This window comes from Apis mellifera, linkage group LG8 (genome assembly GCF_003254395.2).
Source record: "Apis mellifera strain DH4 linkage group LG8, Amel_HAv3.1, whole genome shotgun sequence".
NCBI lineage: Eukaryota > Metazoa > Arthropoda > Insecta > Hymenoptera > Apidae > Apis > Apis mellifera.
In genome coordinates, this window is record NC_037645.1 from 2,312,332 (window position 1) to 2,335,157 (window position 22,826).

At 30.4% G+C, this 22,826-nt stretch overlaps 1 protein-coding gene across 20 annotated transcripts in view; it reads right to left on the reverse strand.

Annotated features, from left to right (window-relative positions):
• The window catches only part of LOC409836 (rho GTPase-activating protein 100F), a 52,220-nt gene that overhangs the window by 3,030 nt on the left and 26,364 nt on the right, over window positions 1-22,826 (reverse strand). For 3 of the 20 annotated variants that reach the window (XM_006559485.3, XM_006559487.3, XM_006559483.3), the window contains exons 1-20: window positions 19,885-21,031; window positions 17,496-17,609; window positions 16,756-16,938; window positions 16,399-16,557; window positions 15,943-16,172; window positions 15,252-15,510; window positions 14,601-14,612; window positions 13,718-13,970; window positions 13,371-13,634; window positions 13,126-13,284; window positions 12,884-13,047; window positions 12,452-12,800; window positions 12,146-12,364; window positions 11,491-11,879; window positions 11,262-11,394; window positions 11,072-11,191; window positions 10,826-10,986; window positions 10,558-10,750; window positions 9,996-10,267; window positions 7,606-7,921 (exon numbers count right to left, since the gene is read on the reverse strand). In XM_006559485.3, coding sequence (XP_006559548.1) covers window positions 7,643-7,921; window positions 9,996-10,267; window positions 10,558-10,750; window positions 10,826-10,986; window positions 11,072-11,191; window positions 11,262-11,394; window positions 11,491-11,879; window positions 12,146-12,364; window positions 12,452-12,800; window positions 12,884-13,047; window positions 13,126-13,284; window positions 13,371-13,634; window positions 13,718-13,970; window positions 14,601-14,612; window positions 15,252-15,510; window positions 15,943-16,172; window positions 16,399-16,557; window positions 16,756-16,938; window positions 17,496-17,609; window positions 19,885-20,184 — 4,212 coding nt within the window. In that variant the 5' untranslated portion in view covers window positions 20,185-21,031 and the 3' untranslated portion in view covers window positions 7,606-7,642. Of the gene's footprint in view, window positions 1-40; window positions 1,048-1,332; window positions 1,560-5,069; window positions 6,635-7,117; window positions 7,922-8,761; window positions 8,904-9,995; window positions 10,272-10,557; window positions 10,751-10,825; window positions 10,987-11,071; window positions 11,192-11,261; window positions 11,395-11,490; window positions 11,880-12,145; window positions 12,365-12,451; window positions 12,801-12,883; window positions 13,048-13,125; window positions 13,285-13,370; window positions 13,635-13,717; window positions 13,971-14,600; window positions 14,613-15,251; window positions 15,511-15,942; window positions 16,173-16,398; window positions 16,558-16,755; window positions 16,939-17,495; window positions 17,610-19,884; window positions 21,039-22,826 lie in introns of those variants that run through there. The other 17 variants (XM_006559493.3, XM_006559494.3, XM_026442551.1 and 14 more) reach the window with 15 other exon arrangements.

Consider the following 22,826-nt stretch of genomic DNA (forward strand, 5'->3'; position numbering starts at 1 on the left):
AAAAATCATTATATTTGATTATATAATTGTCAGATCTTTCTTTTCTTCTAATTCTATTTTTTTCTTTCCGTTTCATTTTTTCAATAAAAATTCGACGGTTCTGTTTCAGTGAATTGTGTATATATATATTTATATAGCAAGATAAACGCATTTCTCCTTTCCAAGAGAAGATTATTGAGCTTATCAAAATAATTGGCCTATAAAATATCGCAGGATTATCGTAAAGAAGAATAAAATTGCTCAAAGATCATGTATCACGATAGAAAATACAAGCCGCTGAATTATTCTTTTTTCTTTACACGCAGAAATTCGTCCAAAGAAATATTAGTTAATCATGATTATTTGTTATTCGATGAAACACGATCAGAATCAGGTATTAGCACGATAAAAAATTAATTTTTTACATCAATATTACGACTCTTGCTTCGTTTTTTTCTTTTTTTTCTTTTCTTTTTTATTTTCCTGTCTATACTATTTAGTTTTATCATTATTCTTCACTCTTCTCTTTTATTCTCTTCTTCTCGTCGTGTCGCTTATGCATAATTTCAAAATGAATCCTAATTCAATTTTTTTTATTCTCTTCTTTCCCAGAAATTTCGTTGTGAGCTATCGAAAATCATATAATATATATAAACTTCTTCATTTTTTTTCACGATTTTTCATTTCTTCACTTTGAGAAATTATTCGATGGCTCCTCTTACAGTGGGAAAAAAAGAAATCGATCGAAGAAGGTAACTTACGATTAGCAAAAAGGAATCGAAAAAATAGAGGAGACTACGAGATCTATTATTCATTTGGACTTAGTTCATCCGCTCAATTTCAATCGAAAAGAATATCCTTTAATAACGATACAACGTCTTTCGAAGAATCTCCAGGCCAAAATATTTTTTTATTAGATACAAATTATTGGATTCTGAAGAAATGAAACATCTTCTGAATTGATTTAGAACTGATTGTCAAATTCTGCTTTCGGTTGATCAATCTGTTAAGCATTCGATCACTTTGTGCATGATCATTTTATAATCTTTCATATGTATTCATATGATCCTGCGAAAAATACAAAACATTATAGAATTGTAATTTAATCAAAGAATAATATAGAGGATTGAAGAAACAATTTGTTTCTTTCATTAACTTCTCTCTCTTAATTTTCAATCTATGTATCACAATCATTTTTAATAATTTCCAATATAATTATATTGTCAATTTTATAAAAGTAATTAAATATTACTTTATGGTATAAAATTATATTAATTTTTTAAAATTTTTCTTATTTTATTAATTATAACTTATTTGAATATTACAAAAAAAAATTCAAAAAACATTGAAAAACTGTTTTATTAGTTCTGAAATAAAAATTATTGGATTTAGTGTAATATATTATTCAAAATATTTATATTATTGTAAAAATTTATTTTGTAATTACCATCTAATAATGTATTCCATTAAGATTGCACTTTTAATGCTTTTCTCTCGTTTCAAATAGATTTCTTCCCAGATTGAACGAACCGAAAACGCTTGGAAAGGATGCAAAGTCGTCAAATTTTATAACCTGGAATCTTTCGTCAAACACGTATCAATTGTATTCAAATTTCAATTAATGTATACGTAGCATAATATGTAGATATAGATATATATAACAATAGTTAATCATACAAAATTGCGGCAGTGTGCTTTCACGTAATATATTAATGATATTACGCATATCCGGGCGTGTTTTCATCATTATTACTAAAAATTAGGAATATCGAGGAAAGCCGGACACCGTCGAAACATTTTATTTTAGCAGAAAAATTTCTGGCGAATCTTATATAAAATTATCTTGGAGAACACAATTTCTTCAAAGATAAAGACTTTAATTTTTTATAAGTCTAATTGTACATTTTTTTCTTGAGAGCTTGCATCTGTATAACAAAATATGCATTTTATCACAGTATTATTTCTTTAATATACTATAATATGTTATAATATTTTCCATATTTTTCAACAATTTATAATAATTTCAAATAAATATCACCGTTCATAATAAAAAATTATTGCAATACTTATATTTTATCTTTTTGTTATTCTTTTGTAGAAAAATGAAGATCTGAAAAATCTTAAGGATATAAATCAATATATTATTATCCATAATGTTTTCTCAAATGATGTTTTGGTATCAATTATTTGGAAGGAATTACTTCTCTAACAACATTTTTTTACGTAAAGAGTGTTTTTATATAAGAAGTGGATAATAATACTTGTACATCTCAATTATTCTATTACAATAAACGATAAACCATAAAATGTTGCAAAAATGGAACTGAAAGCAGCAGAATTTTAGAATGTTTAAATTGAAAAAAATAAAAATAAATATTTAATTAAAGAATGGTATCCGGCGTTCCATTGCTTGCATATCGAACGATAATGAAACAGTCAAGGGTTCGATAAAACCAGGGTGTGGCTACGCGAATTATAATACACTAAGCTATACAATGATCCTCTTTTCTTGGCTACTTGAAACAAACGTCGCCACTGATAACATTCTCTACTGAGATGTCACCAATTAAACTAACGCTGTGCGGAAAAAAGAGAGTGCACTCTTTGTATGCGGTATGCATACAATATAAATATATTATGCACATAAATATATGCTTGTATCGTAACAGCATTGTTCAATCGGTTCTCTATACTTTTATCAAATTGAAAAAATTTTGATGGGCCCTCTTTTTTAAAAGAGTCAAAATTATCATAAAAATTGTTGGCAAAAAATATTAATTGATTATATAAATCAGTAATTCTCAATCTTTTTGTTATGTGATTCAACATATTTATTTATAATTGTATCAATTCAAATATTTATAATATATAAATTAATAGAGTTCATTGTATATTATATAAATCAGTATTTTTTTAATTAGATTTTATTAATAATTCTGTTATAAATCAATAGACTTTTTCACAACTGAAATTCATTCAGTATTATCAAAGTAAAAATTTTAATTGTAAAATCCATTATTTTTTTTATAAAATATTATATAAATTTATATATAAATTATCCACATATTATTCTTGTATATCATAGATTGAAAAACGTTGATCTATTATTTTTTTCTATGATTAGTCAGTTTCTATTATAATAAAGTGACGAAAAACTACAAGTTTTTATCATATTTCCTTATAAATTTCCTAAGTTAAAAACAGTCTTTTCTTTTATCTTTTTTTTTCTTTCTTTTTTTTTCCGTTTTATTTTTTTTTTTTCGTTGAATTTTAAATTATTGAACAACTATATATTTATATAGTTAATTAAAAAAAAATATGACATGCTTCACATTTTTTATTATATAAATTTTTAAGAGTTTGAATTTATTTATTGAATAATGCTGATACGATATAAAGTATATTATATGTCATTTATACAAATTGCATTCACTCACGAGGACACGAGTTGAAAAAGCAATTTAGTGGTCAACTTTTCGAAGTACCACTTGATTTTTGAACCTTTACATATCTTACACTTTATAATTTAATAGTCTTTGTACAAAATTGTTTGTAATTATGTTTCTTCTATTAAACAAATTATAATAATAATAAACATTTTAAATATTTTTTTCTTTAAAATCATTCTAAAAATATCCAGTGATTTTAATATTATCATTTATACATTATTTAAACATTATAGATAGATGTTGAATATTAATTTTATCCATTGAAAATATTTTTTTCTTCATTCTTGAGTGTGGAAAATCTATCTTTTATTAAAAGCTATTATTTATAATGAAAATAATTTTTTTGCAATACAAAAATTGCTTCAATTTTAATTATTTTATGAAACTTTAATTATTTTTTCATGCTATTTTAATTGATTAAAATACTTCAATAAATAAAATCATTACTCCTTAGATATTATGAATCACTGGATATCTTCAAGAGAAATTGTTTGTTATTAGTATTTTCAATTAAATATCTTTTAATTATTAAAATTGAATACCTTTTAATTATTAAATCGAATTTCTTTTTATGAAAAACCGCTTAACAAGATCAAAATTCGTATACTTTCTAAAAATATTCTTTTTTTAAATTAAACAAAATTAACAAAAAAATTAAATTGTATCGCAATATCTGATGATTCATTTAATATATATTATACAAACTTTTATTTATATGCATTGTTACGAACACACATTAGATTTTTCTGAGGATTTTATAATGTTTGAAAAAATATATTTATTCAAAGTCATAAATTTAATAAAAATATCATGAAATGAATATACAACATTAGATCATCATTAATGCTATAAAAATGCAACACTAATGCTATAAAAATCAAAAATAATTATAAAAAAGTAAGATTATGCAATAGAATATATTTTATACAATTTAAGAAAAAATATATTTAAAAACTGATGGCTTAAAGATTTATAATAAGATAATTGTGAGATAATTATTAAATGAAAAATTATGCACAAACAAAATATTTAATATATTTTAAATTTAAATTGAAAGAGATCTTGTAATATTAAATAAATCTATAAAAGAGATTTTGGAATAATGTTGAAGAAAAGAACTTCAATGCAAGAATTTTAAACTGGGATAGAAATGGAAGACATAATGTCACGTAATTTTAACATGATGAACATAGTTGGACTCATTAATCTCAACATGGCTGCAATATAATAAGACATTGACATTACTGAGTCTTATTAATATATAAGCATTTTATATCATAATGCTATAAATTATAATCAGGACAAATAAAATTTAATTAAATAAAAACATATAGTTTTAAATTCTCTATGACTTTATGTGAATTTAGATAGAACATTGTAGATTATAATTAGATTAATTATTAATCTCAATTCATTCTTATGATGTACAGCAAAATCCACTGTGTGTATGCAACAACATTATATTAATACTATATCAACTAACTATAATGATAGTAATAATAGTTATAAATAGACACTCGTGTCCCCATTGACGAGATCGTAGAACAAACGAACCCCGGAGAATATTCTGACCGAAGGGTAGTTTCTCTCGGCTCGTCCTCTTCAAATGCTTGTTTTTTTCGCAGATATAATAATACTGACTATGTTTTTAATCGTTTTATAAGTTTATTTAAACTTTATTTATTTTAAATTTATTCGTAATTATTATCGTTTCTCGGTGAATTTCGGTTCTTTATATCTGATCCATCTTCTTCTATTTACCTTTACTTTTCGTTCGTCAATTTGCTATTGTCAACATGTACAAGAAGTCATGGAACCAGTTTCTCGGCTCCTATTGCACTGAACATTATGTATATATATTATCATCTGCGTACACCTACACCTTGCTTTTTTTTTCTTTCTTTTTCAATTTTCTAATTCTTATTTCTTTTTCTTTTTCTTTATCTTCTGATACATATAATGCACGTATATGTGGACGCAGTAATGTGTACATTATAACAGTTTCTTCGTGTTTTGTATACGAGGGCTAACTAACCTCTAAGTAATAGATTTTTTATCAAAAGCACATGTATATTGTGACTAGTCTATGTGTGTATATATAATATGTATATATATAGTATATTGTATATAAATCGAGCATTGCGCTGTGTAATTTTTTTTTCTTCTTCATATTTTCTTATATGTATCCAGGTGTATGTATGTCTTTTATTTAACTTTTTTTTGTATATCCTTTTTTATTTTTGTTTTATTTCCTGTTCTTTCTGTATATGGCTCTGTCTTTTTCTTCCATTATCAATTAATCAATATGATTATGATTAGTTCACTTCGTTTTTTTTCTTTTGCAACTAGCTTCACCGATGAAGAAACTCCTCCGGAACTCTTTCGCATGAGATCTCAGTCTCGACCGGTCGGGAAATACCATAAATTCCGTTGAAAGTTTAACTGAAGAAGCGGTAAAGCTTCTTTGAGTTGAGGATGTGCGCGATGAATCGCGGAATCTTCTATGAAATTTTGTCATTTCCTCTTTTTCAGTAAATTGGACATCATTTTTTCGGTCGGTTTAAATAAATTTGTGCATTTTAAGACACGGAAGACGACTCGAGATGCTCATTGTCATAAAAGTACTCACTTGTTGTTTTCTTTGCTTTATTAATTTCTCATCTGGTGGCTTTACTGCTTGATATTGAGTTGAGAAAGAAGCTTTCGGCTGATCTCAAGGTAAAATATAGAAAAAAAGTTTAGATGATTAAAAAATCTTCTTCCATGGCATTTGTGCTTGAATAAAAAATTTATAATCACTGATTCTTCAGCTGCAAAAGGTAACCTTGTAATTTATTTATTTCTAAAATATCTAGAAAAACCTAAAATAATTAGGAATTAAATTTTGTGCAAGGAGTTTTAAGCTAGGAACCTGTTTGTTAATACGCAGTCTTTGATAATAGTGAGATCATAATATATTTTGCAGCTAAAGAGTAAAATCCTTTTATAAATATCAACATAATTTTGGTTACCATGTTTTTTCTTTTTTGATGGGTTATCTTTATCTATCTGTATCTGATGAGCAATATGAAAACAAACTCATGTACATATAAAACTTGCAGAAGGCTTTTAGTCGTCAGATCGTCAATGTTAGCGTTAGATCTCATTTCTTCACGATGATTTTACAATGAATATTCGCAGTGGTCCCATTATGCGCGTCGTTTCATCTGGGAAACAATAATCGCTTTTATTGTGCGTCTGGCGACAAATATTCAGCCTCGAGTTTCGTATAAATTACATATTTTTTAAATGCAACATTCTCAGAGAAATATGTGTGCGATTTGACGCGTTGACTGTTACAAGAAAACGTCTATAAATATTTTAAAACACAACATCATATAACGAAGAAAATTATTTTTCTAACACAGCCAACAATGCAATAATAACATTCTAAAAAAAATTTTTTTGCTCTATAGCTAGTATGCATTAAAAATTAAAAAATCGTTTTGTCATACAAATTATTAATTATAGCACAATATTAGCATAAGTTTCTAAATTTTTCTAAGATTCTAAATCGAAGCAGTCAACGCGTTGAATGTCTTCGAAAAATCAGAAATAGAATGTATTTTTTTTTTCTCCAGCGTTTATCAACACATCATAAAAATTGTATGCTAAGATAAAAGAAAAATTTCTTTAGTACATCTGCTTACCATTCTATTTAATTTTGAATAATAAGCAATGTCTTAAAAACTTAACCTCACTCTTCCTTAAACGATTGTAATAAACATATTTGTGAATAACAAAAACTTTTAACCATCTATAGACATTTGTTTTAACAGACTTCAAAATCCATTATTTCTTTATTACCATCAGCCTTTGCAGCACCAGTATCATGCAATATATTCACATATAATCAAACTTTCCTCTTATGTCAATAAATAAATTTACAAAAACTGTAATCAGACTTTGCTGTTCACAGTCTATTTTAACAATTAACTAGATTACAATTAATCTTTTCAACTAATTGAATCGATTAATGTCATCTTTCAATTGAATTCAAATCCTAATCTTTTTAAATATTCATCGTTCGATGCCCAACACTGTTTCTTCTTAATCTTTATTAAACAAAAAAAAAAAAAAAGCAAAATTCTTCAAATTGTCAAATTAAAATAGAGATGTTCAAGTTATGGGCGCATACCCTCGACTTATAATTAATCCATATGTTTAATGAAATTTTAATGCGTCTTGGGTACGTGCTGATGTCGATCGTCGTCACTAGCTTCTATATCACCCTCAACTCCCTTTTCGCCTTCTTCTAGATGTGGTATATTCCCCTCCTCAGTGTCAACACTACTGGTCGGTGTAATTTGTTCTGTTCCTGGACCAGTGGAGTTCACTGTGGTCCCTTCGTTGCTCTTTTCGAGTCCCAGACCGCCGAGAAGGCTCTTATTAATCGGTTCCGGCGAGACTTCTGACTCCTCGCTGCTAGGTGAACCGGGAGACGAGACTATCACCTGTATAAACAAAGACGCCGTACCACCAGCGTCATTTTCGATTACTGATATATTCTTTAGATTTTATTAGAATATGTTTATAAAATTTTTCATTTTTTACATTCTATATACGATTTTAGATATACGATTTTAGATATTAAACTTGGATTGAATAATAATTTATTTATTTAAATTATTGTATAAAGAATAAATGTTATTGGTTGTAATTATATAGGAAATGGATTTAGTAATTATGTAGAATAGGATACACCTCAGCGATTTCATGACAATCTTTGAGGATTTGAAGGATATTTTGTTCTTGATTCTACTTCAAATAAATAAATATGCATCAAATATTATTTTAAATTAAATTAAATTAAAGAAAAATTAACAAATTTAACTATCTTCAGAATTTACTATAACAAACCAGATTCAAGAAACGACATCTAACGAGCAATTGTTGCATGCTAGGGACATTGATAATCCTTTAGACTATTGGTGGTTTTTCAAAAGAATGATTGGTTAAATAAAATAAAATCATTTCTAAGAGGGATCACTTTTCTTATACCTTTCCTCCAGTCTTTTATTTAAATAAGAATGCATTTTATAATCATATTATATTGAAAGAATATTAGAAGTTTGTATGAATATGTTGAATATTTTTATATTAATAAATAATAAAGACAAAATATTTCATTAAATAATCCTTTGTCTTTGCAATCAACTAAAATATTTACATGTACATCAAGAAGAATCTTCAATGTACATTATAATCATTGCTTATTTGAAACCATTCTATGATGATGAAAAATAATAGATGATTATGTTATTTGATTCTTTAATATATATATATTTGATAAATTCTGGCCATGCATGTGATAGAACGATAACTAAAAATGACGTAGAAAACGCGAATGAAAACGATAATAACGATAATACCTGTGCAAGAAGCGGCGTCTCTGTGCTGTCAGCGATTTGGTAGAGCCGGCAATTTGCGTTTGCTCTGAAGAATACGTGCCCAAACGAAAAAAGATAAAGAAGACAACGTAAATCGTCACTATAATAGATAGACGTCAAAAGACTGGCGCAAAGAGAAACAGAAAAATCATAAGCAACCCGTTCGATCAGTAAAACACCCAAGTAAATGTACAGAACTGACATCGAGACATGCACGGAGGCTTTTTTGGCGTTTGAGGTTATATTTACACGGATACATTGCGATGTGAATATTTTGCAAACTGTTTGCCACCCATAATTATTTTTCTTTATATTTTTTCGTATATATTTCTTTATTTGAATTATACGAACAAAATATAATTTTCATGGCGAACAATTTGCAATAGCCGACGATCCTTGAAAGTTAACCTGAAACCGAGTAAATGATTTGAAGAATGTACGTACATGAATGAATGTGAGTAAATGAATGTCTTATTGTTTAACAAATAAATAATTTAAAAATATGAAAGCGCGACTGGGCTTGTTCTGCAAAGCGAAAATAAAGGGAGAGAACAGAGTCTTTATTTTGCCTACCATGCTGTTCATAACACGCTTTAGATATGCACATATGTGGGATAAAAAGGTAGAGAATGAAAAGAGACTCTTGTCCATTTCTTTTAATTTCCTTTTGTTTTATTTTACTTTTCTGGACTTTTTTCCATTTATAATTATATATATATATATATATATATATATATATATATATATATATATATATATATATATATATATATATATATATATATATATATTAAGATTTAAAACAAAAAAAATGAGGAAGAATTTTAGTTCAGAAAAGTAATGGTTTCTTATCTTTTTAACCTTCCTTCCGCCTATCCTCTGTACTATTTCAATTTATATCATTTTTTATCAAATATAAAAAAAGAAATAAATGATAATTATAAGCAACATAATATAATGCAAGACATAGAGATTCACAAGTATTGCTTGAGAAAAGTGATCCAAATATATTCCCTCTTTAATATAAATATCAATAACAGTGGAGTAAAGTACACAGACAGAGAAAGCGGCGGTAAGAGAGGTGAAAGATTGGAACAAACGTCGCTGAGATAAAATAATATCTACAATGAAAACTGACCTGTCGAGGCTTGACCGGTGGTGGTGGACGAGTGGAGGACGCGAGAGCTGCGGGTGGTGCCGTAGTTGGGGGCTGTTGATGAAGTGAGTGTTGAGGCTGCCAAGGCAGCCCTGTGCGTCCCAATGTTCCCTGCAACTGCTGCTGTACCTGTTGTTGTACCTGTTGCTGAACCTGCTGCTGCTGCTGCTGCTGCAGTTGCTGCTGACTGTTGTTGTGCTCGACTGCTGGCGTAACTCGAGGAAGCGCTGAAGCGACTGAAGAAATCTTCCGAACTGTCTGTGAAATAAGCGACTGATTATTCGGCTCTTATTTTTGTGGTTTAGTTATTTTATCAGGCCAAATTTTATTTCGATTATTATAATTTAAAATAAATTTTCGTTATATATAATTATTTTATAAATTTAATTACAATATTTTAAAAAAACCTGATAAAATAATTATTTTATGTATATATATATATATATATATATATATATATATATATATATATATATATATATATATATACATAAAAAAATAAAAATGTTAATTATAAGTTAATTATTAGAAATGACAACATTACCTGACTTAACAGGCCAAATCTCAAGAAGATATTTGAGAACTGCTATTGGTTGTTGGAAATCCAGAGGTGGCCCATTTTCTTCTGAATGTAGCATTAACACTGGTCCAAAACAAACTGCCAAACTTGCTGGAGACATTTTATTGCATTGGGATACTACCATTGCCAAATGGTCGAGCAAGTATATTAATGTACACTGTTAAATAAATAATTAGTTAGTTAGTATCCTCAACATATATTAAAATTTATAAATAATTACTAAGATACGAACCCTGTTCACTTTTGGTAAACAATCAAGTATACTAAACATGAGTTTTGCATTGCCTTGTGGATCATCTGGTAAACAGACGGCCAGTGCATCGACCATCATTTGGTAGAGGCACTTCGTGAAGAGTGGTTCTGGAAGTTCTCGCAAGTAATCTTTTAGTACACCTAAATAATAATTTAAAATCATTATAATTTCATTTACGATATAATATTATAATATTATAATAGAAATAGTAATTAAAAAATTTACCAGTAATCACATTGATATCTGGCACATTATCAGGTGACAAATTCACCGAACGAGCATTTCTTTCAAAAGCTTCCCTAAGTATCCTCTTTTTCGTAGCTGATCCACAAAGCCTATATAAACCTAAATTCAACAGATCATTTGAAAAATTATTCAAATTAAAATAGAAGTTTAAATTTGTAATTTGACTCACCAATAATATCAAGACCTCTTCTTTCAACTTCTTCGACACAACGCCATACAATTATGGGCACATTTGGAACGCCCATTGCTAAAGCGGTAGAAACACCTCCAGGAACTCCACCAGTCTTGCTTTCTCGACTTACCTAATCCAAATTATTATTTTTTTTAACATCTTAATCATTAAATTTTAAAAAATTTAATTTTTAATTTCAGCCAAATACTTTGAATATTTTATTTACCACCGTGTCAAGATCAACTCCGAAGAGAGGTGCTACCCTGGTGGCAAGAGATATAACCGGAAGTCCTCTTCTTCGGAATGTCTGCTGAGCATCAGTGTATCGCAGTCTTAGATAAATTGTGCCACGTGGTTCAACCTTGACAGCTAATTGATGAACTGGTGACTCCTTCAAAAGAGTCGCCAGATGTACAGATCCTTTGTAACATAGCTTGTGCCTATATTGTGGGTCCCATGAATAGACCAGCAAATCTAATTGACGGTTGCCAACGAGATCCAGCTCGAAGGTTTCGTCCCAGTCGAACATCAAATCACCGGTTCGCATCACTGTCCTCGCCTTATGTACTCTATCGCACTCCAGTACGCAGTAAAGATCTCTCAAACCGCAACTAGCTATTATGGTATTTAAACAACATAGATATTTTGCTATTTTTCAAATTTTTATATCAGAACATTTAAAAAGAATAATTCAAAATTTATAATAGTGATAATGTATAATATTTTCGAATATTTTTTAGCATTCGAGAGTTCAGGTGATAGGAACTACTACAAATTTAAAATAAAAATAAATTTGTTAATGTATATTTGTTAAATTTGTTATATATAAAGATTGTGCAGTGAAGAAATAATCTAAGGGATGTGCAGACTCCCGAACGTACCTAAATTAGGCTGACCTGATGGTGTGGAAGGTGTAGTGGCTGCTGAGGAAGATGTTGTCGAACGAAGACCACGTCCAGCCAGAAGATGAACCCAGAGAAGCCCACTAACACCTCCCGCCAAATCGCCGCTGCTAGTTTCTCCGAGTGAGCTCAAAAGAGAGCTGGTAGAGCTCGGAGTTCCAACAGTTGGAGGTTTTTCTATCTTATATTTAAGGAACTCTATAAAAAAAAAAAAAAGAATAATATAATGCAATTAGATTTTTTAAATTTAAACTGAAATAAATTTTTACAATTCTCATTAATTACCTGCAGGATTAATATCTAGCAGTCTTTGATCCTGAGTTCTGGTAGGCGTGGGGGTAGGTATGCTTCGCGTGGACTCTAGGTCTAACAGGTTTCTGATTCTCCTGACTGACGTTGCCCTCTGGGTGGTAGAGCTACTCAATGATGGTTTCTGACTCGTCAAAGAAATACGAGCACTGGATGCAACCGAGGCCGGTCTTTGATTCGCTGTCCCACGAGGGCATGTTGAACTTATTGCCGTCGATGCTCTTAAATTGGCAAGATTCACTTGTTGTGCAGAGGCTGATCTTGTTGACAAACGATCTAATGTGCTGGAAAGTGGTCTATATGCTCCATAGCTTCCATATTCACCCTAAAGAGAAATATGAACAAATAAGAAAATTTATAGAGAATTGATTTTTTTGATAAAAATATAATTTAGTATATGTTACTTACTTGATTTGCAGCTGCATGAATATTTTCTGCACTATAGGTATAACGTGGTGGTCTGGTTGTAGTGGCTCTGATCTGCTCGTATAATGCACTGGTACTCGGCGTTCGACTCAACCATGCCCGGTACTCATCTGATGTGAACACACTAGGTGATGATGGTATTCTTCCTGCCGTTGCAATCAATAGAATTCTCAGTGTTCTCATTATACTTGAAATATCTGAATTGACTCGCTATTTGAACTAACCTCTATCGCGTCTGATGGAAGGTAGTTCAGGCGCTGACAGTGCACCATCGCTATCTTCCTGATCTATTAGTCCAGATGCTACTGTGCTAAGTCCAGACCTGAGACCTGGTTGCTGAGGCAATGTTCTGCCACTACGAGGCAACGAATTCGATCTCAAGCCTAGAGAAAGCATGATCACGATTTGAAACTTTTTATTTCAAAAGCAAGAAACGTGAATTTCTCGATGAAAGCGACAATAATCTAACCTGAGGAACTCTGACCAATCTGTGACCTTGAGAGGGTGGCAAGGTGCGAGACAGCACTACTTTGTGGCGGATTATTCATATTGTGCCTGTAGTAATAATAAGCCGATTTAGGCGAACTTGAACAGGTTGCTTCAGTGTCGGAAGCGTAATCCAATGATGGTCGATGCCTCCTAGTTAAAGTACCAAATTGTCCTTGTCTTTGTGTAGTTGACGCGCTATCTCCCTGAGTACCATATCTGGTATTGTATCTCAACGCAGAAGTTCCTGTTCAAGAGAGAAATAACATAAAATGAACGAAGAATTAAAAAAAAAAAAAGTTGAAACAATTTTTGTGTAAAGTTGCGAACCTGATTTCAAACTGGATCTAAGAAGAGTATGTCTAGCTGGAGTTGTGATACTCGTGTAATCAACCCGAGGTAAATGTTGATCCGAACCGCTTCTAGGCATGATTCTTCCAGTTCCAGTATGCTGACCATAACCATAATGCGTTGATTGAGTTTGACTAGATAATCTGCTACCAACTGATTGCATTCCTGCACCCGTGGACATCCGACGACCACCATTAGAGGGCATAACTGGCCCCGTGTAGAAGGAATGTACCTAAATTTAATCAAATTAATTTATTTTCTTTTCTTTCCTTATAATTTTTTATTTTTCCTTCCATTTCACAATCGATCACTTGATTGGATTTTCTTAACAGAAGTCTTTTTAGATCATTAATTGATGTCCCTTTAGATTATAATAGATTTATCGTAATTTATTTAAGATAGATCGATTGTGATTTAAAGGAAAGTCTAATCAATCATTTTTCCATCATGATTGATGGATCTCTTTATATAGATTATTGTACATTTTAATAGATTACATAGAAATCCATATATCATTGTGATGGATGTATGACGATCTCGAGTCGTCATAAGATGAGACAATACTTAGAAAGAAAGAAATAGAAAGAACAAACATACAGAGCAAAGCTTACAAAACAACAAAAAGTGGAATTACATCATAAATAGCGACAGATGTTCAATTCCACTTGGACATTAATAAATATTTATTACTTTTTTAGAATTAATAATTATATTTCATTTGTATATGTAATAATTTATATAATATAATATTAAAATATAATACTAGATATAAATATTTATCTATTGTCCATGTGGTACACGGTGCAGGGAATTGCTGCATATACAAATCTAGATATCAAGAAAGAGTTAGTGGTTTCTTTACCTTTGTGAAATCCTGGTTAATATCAATGTAGCATTCATTCATAGAACCGATTAGTCATGTGAAACACGTGGTCGAAACACGAGCAAACTGTGAACCATCTATTCTCCAAGTTAATTGAAATATTTGATTAAGAAATATTTTGATATTTGGATATTTGATAATATTGTATTCTTTTCTATTTTAATTACTTGGAAATTAAGATGGCACACAATATACTGATCATTATCAGGAGTGTCTCGAGACATTGCCACGAATTCACCACTTTCTTATTCGAATCGCTATTGCAATTGAAGACAGAGAAGGGCAAACAAGTGTCAACTTGGTGCAAACAGATATATGAAAGGGTGCTCGATCCACATCGTCTAGAACATCTATGATCTATATGAAAACGCAGGTGAAGATTTTTAATTAATATAAAATATAAAATTCGACCAGAATTCTTTCAATCTCTTCAAATTTTTCTATTACATTTGTTTTTTTATTAATTTTTTTATCAATTTTGATCCTTAAACTTAGCAATATTTAATTCTGCATTAATTATTAATTTTAATCCTTACATTAAGTTTTTAATATTTTGTCATTTAATATTTTTTATAAATCTCGACCTGCGTTAAAACTTTTGAAGGATATATAAAGCATTATAGGGCTTACTTTTTCAGCCAAACTCTCCAATGTTTTTGGATATCCACGCTCATAAGGCTGGAAGTGTTGTGTTGTAGAGGGTTTAGGCTGATGAGTAATTACAGGAGGCGGTGGTGGTTGATAAGACCAATGCCCTTCCGGTCTAGAATTGTAATATAAATCGCCATTGCTGGATCCGAGATCTTGACTGGAACCTAGACCTGTCAGACCTAATCTTGATCGGGAAGGTAGCATCTCACGACCATCGCCACGTCTACGACTGCCATCCCTATTATTAAATCACAAAATAATTCTAATTAAATAATTCTATTAACTTTTCTTATTAACTTTTATTAAATTTCTTCAAAGTCTCATATTTATAACTTATTTTACCATTTTTAATCAATCATAATAGAATCTAAATTAAAGTCTAAGAAATCTAAGTAATAAATTTAAAATGTTTTTTTAAACTTAATAAATAGCATTATTTTAAGATATATAATATTAGAATAATAATAATATTAGAAGAATAATATTTCAATTATGAATAAGTAATATTAACATTATTTAGACAAATTAAGGAATTAAGAAAGAATTCTATTGTTAGAAATTCATTTTCTATTAAATTAAGAAAAATTGATCTTCTTTCTTGCATAATTATATATCCATACAGTTATATTACTATTACTTCTACCAGATTTTTGTGTAAAGATTCGATTACCTGACATGATTGCTTGTTGCATGATCACTTTCATCTTCATTTAGCTCTCTCTTGATCACTACAACTGGAGGTGCCTTATGTTCAGTCTGACGACTGTGTGAAACTGGTTGATGTTGGCCGTGTCTTGTCGCCAGGACGAGTCTTCTGGGTATTGACATGATAATTACAACGTCATCCAGGCTCATGTGCGTCACATCGACCAGATTCACTGCTAAAATCTCATCTCCAACCTAATTGAAAGAAATAAAAAGAATAACGATATTTAAAAATTTTTCAAAAAAGAAAAAATAAAAATAATCCTTAATATTATTTATATATGTAATAGAAAAAATATAGAAATATATTTTTTAATATAAATAATAACAATCTTAATTTTAAAAATAAAGATAGTAAACACTTAAGAAATAATTACTTAAGAAAATACAATGATAATTAAGAATCCAAAAAAGAAGTAACCTTCAGGCAGCCGCTGTTGTAGACTGCGGTCTCCAGGGCTATTCTCGAGATAAAAACACCGTCATTTCTGTCTACACCATTACCTTCTCGTATGTATAATCCCAATGTTTGTCCTGGTCTTTTGATTATTTCAACAAAATGGATAGGTTGTTTTGGATCCTGAAATATGGATAATTATATTATCAAGATATCTAGATATTCTTTAAAAACAATATTTCAAAAAATATTATATTATTATTTTATATAATTGTTTAACGAATTAAGATTATGTTTTTTTTTTTAAAAATGAAAAAATATATTCAATGTTTATAGATTGTTTGATTAGAAATTCAGAATTAAAGAGAATCATGTGAATACCTGCATAGCAATGAACTTCTTCGCCGCTTCGGACGCCTGCCTGCCCATCTGTCGTGGCTCGATGACCCGGACAACCATCTCACCCCTTCGTTCGACAGCTTCGAGGGCGGCTGCTGTCGAGGCGTCATGATCGTTCTCGACGGTTTCGATCTGCTTGAATATCTCTGTGCTGATTCCACTCACCTGCAACGACATGTTCTTCCACTTCAACAGGAATGCCATGAACAGGCATTTTAATGAAAAATGGCATAAAACTATTCCAGTAACTAAACAAAATATTTTAATATATTTTTTTCTTGAACTGAAAGAAACATTTTTGAAAATTCTTGAATATTTTTTTAAATACTATAAAATTATTTAACTTTTTTCTTTTTTTTTTATAATATTAATTAGAAGATATATTACATTATTATGAATCATTGCTGGAACAGTTTTATGAAGAAGGTAAATTGGTTTTCTCTAATTCTCCTTTCCTGTTGCTCTTTTTTATCTGCTTTCATTTTTGAAATAATTAGATTTATAAATTGGCTCTTTGGAGATTTAATCATCACCTAGATTAGGATATCTATAGTCTAGGAAATAACAGGATAGCTTTTCCTATGAGATTCTGAAATGTTTTATCAAGAAAAGAAAGAGAATAAGAACAATCTTATTCTCTGACATATAAAATAATCAGAAGAAAAAAAAAGATACGCTTTTAATAAATATTTAAAAAGAATAAGCATTATGGAAATATGTACCTTCCTGAAATCTCCCTGAATGACCATGGGGGGTGGTTCCTTGGGGCGCAACTGGTTGGCAGGTGCTTGCCTTCCAGGACTTGCGCTTATGTCTGTCACTTCCCCCCGGCCCTCCTGTATTAAATTAATATTATTAGTAATTTTAGTAATTTCCTTTGTTAACTTAATCATTGACTCAATCTATAGTTTGATCTTGCTAACTCTCTCTCTCTCTAGCTTTTTCTTGTCTCCTTTACATCAATTTTTAATCTATTTCTAACTAACAGTTAATAAAAAATAAATAAATAAAAAATAAATTTTAATTTAAAAAATTTTTTTATATAAAGTGTAAAAAGATATAAATAATATATTAACGATAAATAAAAAAAACATCATTATTAATTTATAAGAAATTAAAACTCATGTGTTTTTTCTAAATATTTGATTAATTTCATGTTATAATTGTTGAAAAAGAAAAATAATTGAAAGAAAGAAGAAGCAATCAAGAAAATAAAACATGTAAAATATATAGACAATGATTTATAAATCAACTTTTATAATTACACATAATAATATAAAATCAAAATGTTTACTAATACATGAAAAATCTTCAGGAGATTTCCGATCCGATTTAAAAGCTCCAGCAAATCGTGCTAAACGGGAAGGGAGTTTCTTTGTAGTGGTTACACGTGAGATTCGATCAATGGACTGATTAGAGGCTCGTAAAAATTGCAAGTGCTCTCAAATGGGTTCTCCCTGTGAAATTACGAACAATCAGAAATGTACGCGTTTCAGAGAGGATCCGTCGAAAAATAGAAATCTCTTTGTTGGCCACTAATGTAAAGACTGTACCACTATCATGACTACGAATGAGAGAGATGATAATCAGCTTTGTGCAAACATTGATCGCAATTTTCTTTTCTTTTCTATTCTGAATAAAAAATTAAGATCTTATTAATAATTCGTTTTCCGACTAAGATTTTAATTATTTTTTAAATGTTACATCAATAATCTGTACTGTTTTTTTTTTTCTTATAAAGATTAATAAAGTCATTCAAGCTGAAATGCACCTCAAAGTAATTTAAATCTACTTTGGACGTTATTATTGAAAATAGAAATTCAAAGTGATTTTTGTTCTCGTGTAATATTAAAATTTCAAAGTTTAATGAGTTATAAATATATAAAATGTTAATATATTCGTGGGATATCTTTATAGGGTCAATTCAAGAGATCGAAAATAAATACAAAAATTGGTATACAAAAAAATATTGATTAACTTATTTATTATAAGATATAAATAATTTAAATTCGCGTTAGATGAATAGAGTGAGATAATGATAAGAAACAGAATAGTTTCACTATCTTATTATATGATTATTCTAATTAGTTAAATAAAAAAATTCCCTTTTATGATTGCACAGATTGGAGTGATGATTAAGGAATTTCACAAGTATGCTTCGAAAGAATCGAAGGATAAATAAACAAAAAATTAAACTGAAACAAATACAAAAATCTCAATTTGGTTTGGATCATTCTCTGATATTTAAATTAATAGTTCACGAATTTATCATTTTATTCTTGTATCTTGGAAGACACTTTACATTGACAGGCAAGGTAAATTGCCTCAATTGTGTGCATCTTAAAACCAATAAGCTTTCTTAAGCTGATCAGGGTGAGCAAAGATTCCGTACAGTGAATGAGAAACTGCGGACACAAGTGCTCAGATAGAACTCATTAAGAGTCGCAAACAATGCTTGAGAAAACAACCGCTTGTTACAGAATCTGCATCAATTAGATTCAGTCAGAAACAGCGCAACGTTTTCCTCTAGTTCTTGGAAAAACTTCAATTTCCATAAAGCAATCTTCTGTATCGTGAAGAGGTTAATATAACTAGGAATCAGGGTAAATGGTCAAGTGTCTTACCCTAATATTAAAATGATCCTTAATTCTTCGATGAAAAATTCGAAGAAGAACGATCATTTTGTCAATCATAATTATTAATATAATATTTTAATGTTTTTAACAATATTCAAAATACCATAATATTGATGTTTAAAAATCAAATAATAATAATAATTAGAAAATATTCCATTAGACATTTTCATTGATAAAAAATTAATTAATCCAATCTTGAGCATTGCCTCCTATTTAATTACAATTTTCACCATCTATCATTCTATATATCTATATCCACCATTATCATTCCCATAAGAATTGTTTCAAACGGATAAACGTTTGCTATTCTTGTGCACATACTGTACTATATATGTTTTCATCACGCAAGTAGCCGGTACACGTTCCTCCACATTGTAACCCTTCTCTCTCTCTCTCTCTCTCTCTCTCTCTCTCTCTCTCTCTCTCTCTCTTTTTCCCTTTACTCAAAGCAGATCACGCGAGCAGGAAAACGCACCCCGTGGAGGCATGTGAAGAGGACGAGCCACGCGGCAGAGCCGCACATCCGGTCGCACAGGGACAATAAAGACATCCACACTTGCGCGGCCGATTTGCAGCCTCTTTTGTTAGATGTGTCCTCGGGAAGGCCGTCGGAAGCGGTGAGGAGTTCCTCACCCTTGATTGTGCAGCTACTCTCAACCCTTCTCTTCCTCGTTTCACCCGGTGTCCAGGCCCTCTGCTTCTCTTCTTTCCCCTTTGCCGTCGAGGTGTCGAGATCCGTGGTTCTCGCCGTGATGCTATTCGTGCGTTTATCCATGCGTAATACGCGAGCACACCTAGATGTTGTATCTCACCAAGTGTCGAGGAATCACGAGAATCCCAACAACTGGGGCACACCGGTCCACCCTTGTACACCTTGACGTCTCTCGAGGACGTTTGCGTTTATCGGGACCAAAATTAGCCGGTTTTAGACGGCTATAGACACTGCAGGATAGATAAGAGGAGAGGTGTGTGTAAGAGCGCTGGGCCACGCGACACAGGTACACGGATTACCTTGTGGGAAAAGAAGCAGCCCGTATCACCCCTGTCGAACATCCTCGCCTACCCCATGCTGGCTAATATGGCGGGAAGGAGCTCTCAGGAGCGTACGAGGCCGCGCCTGCGCCCCCATAGCCCACCATCACGCCGGGAAATAGAGTGTGGGTGAGTATCGACCCGACGTGACGTCACCATAACCCACCACCATCCTCGACAATCTCTCTCTCTCTCTCTTTCTCTCTCTCTTCTGCTCTTTCCTTTAAACGGGCTTACTCTGTCTCTCGCGGTGATTCTCGGTTACGTTGTCGCCTCTCGTTTGCTTACTCGTTTCATCTCTCGTGTATAGATTGTGCGGTTGTCTCGCTTCATCGGATTTCTTCGCTATACGTCGTCTAGGTATGTTCTGCTTCGCTCTACCTGCCATTTGATTTCTGCTTTATTCTGCGCATTTTTTCTTCTCTTCCGTTTTTCTGTTTTTTTCGTTGTGTCATTGATTCGTTTTATCTAATGCGAATGGTTTCTTTAAATCAGTTCACCATTGCTCGGTTGATCGGTTGAATTTGAGTCTAACTCTGGATGATAAGTTAAGAGAGGTTAAGTTTTCTTCTTTTTTTTTTCTTTGGTAAATGAAATTTAAAACTTTAATTAAAAAATTTAAAACATAATATTCAAAAGATAAAAAGAAGAAATAGAAAATAGAAAATCCAAATTATGGAATTATATTAATATCCAAAATCCAGATTTCAAAACATGACACAAGACGAAAAGTTATTTGGTCTTTCTTAAGTAGAGGAATTATATTATTTGAAAATATCGTACAAGACGTTTACCTCAGGTGATGTAATATTTGTCTTGGGATACATTACATGCAAACTTGCATGTTTCTTACACATAACAGCTACGCATTTTTTATCTTGGCTCGCTAAAAAATTTAATCTGAAGCTTTATCAAGTCCTCTTCATTATCTACAGTTATCCTTTTTGCAATTTCTTTTTTCCCCTTTTCTCATTTCTCACGATTTACAACTCTATCCCTACTTTTATCTTCCGCCAACTTTTCATACTCGTTTCAGTTCAGGCCAAGTCCTTGTCATCGATCTTTCCTTATTTTTACTTCGACCTATTTTACTCTCTTTCAGAATATTCATTTATCCAGCTTTTATTTCGTGATACAGCCCGTTTTCTTCTAATTGCATCCAACTTGCCACATCTCTTGACATCTTTCTATCCTTCCAACTATTTGTTTTATTCTCCACACACAAATGTATATACAATTTCAATTCAGATCTTCTGTATATCTAGCTTTTATGTGAATCATAAGCTGCAATGATATTCTTCCTAACTTTTCACACCGTAAATCTCGTTTGTATGCAAGTTGCTTATTCTCTTTTAATCTACTGAAGTTGCATTTGAGTTATGCTTCTTGTATTTTGCGTTTTAAAATTTAAATTTTTTTCTTTGACTTTTCGAGATTTTACTCCTTTACTTTGATTTTTGAATTTTATTTTTCTTTTCTTTTTTTTTTTTTTGAATTTTTGGTTTATGCATTATATTTTGATTTGATCTTTTAATTATATATTTATATCTTTTTCGTTATTTTATTATGCAGAATCTCAGTTAATCTTTCCACTCCTATTCTGCTCATAATTTTCCATTTCTTCATTCTCTGAATGTTCTATTTCTCTATTTAATCCAAGCCTAAAATTTTCACTGTCTTCACTTTCTTTTTGTACTTATTTATTTCTCATATATCTTTCTTTTAAGAGAAGTTCTTGTCCTTTCTTTTTTCTTCAATTAACCTTTATCTAACAATTCTCTCTACCATAAAACTTCTATCTAGACATCTTGCGAGGAGATACAATAATTTAAAACACACCAATCTTATTTATGATGGAAGTATGTGATACGACTATCGTTTGTGGTATCTATATTTTTATATATGAAGGAATATGAAAGAAAAAAAGCTTATAAATTGTCTACATCAATTTCAGTAGCTACAGGATATCTCATTTAAAATTTTATCACTTATTTTCAAGAAATTAATACATTTAACTTACTAAAAATGATATTAAAGGATTAAAAAAAAATTTGCAGATAAAAGCATTTGCCATTCAGATATGGCATTATTATTATTATTTTCGGACACGCTTCGAATAATAATAATTTTATAATAGATATTGATTGGAATTTAAAAGCAGTCATCAGTGAGGAGGCAAATTTTCATGGAAACAACTGAAAATTTAGCAACAATTTAACTTCTTCAATACAGATAATTATATTAATTATGTCTATATAGAATTCAATATATAATACTAAGAGTTCTTCATTAATGTCTTAAATAAAATATCCAAAATTAAAATTTTATATTTGGAATTTATTACCTCTCCTTCTCTTCCAAGCAGCGATTTAATATTCAAACTAT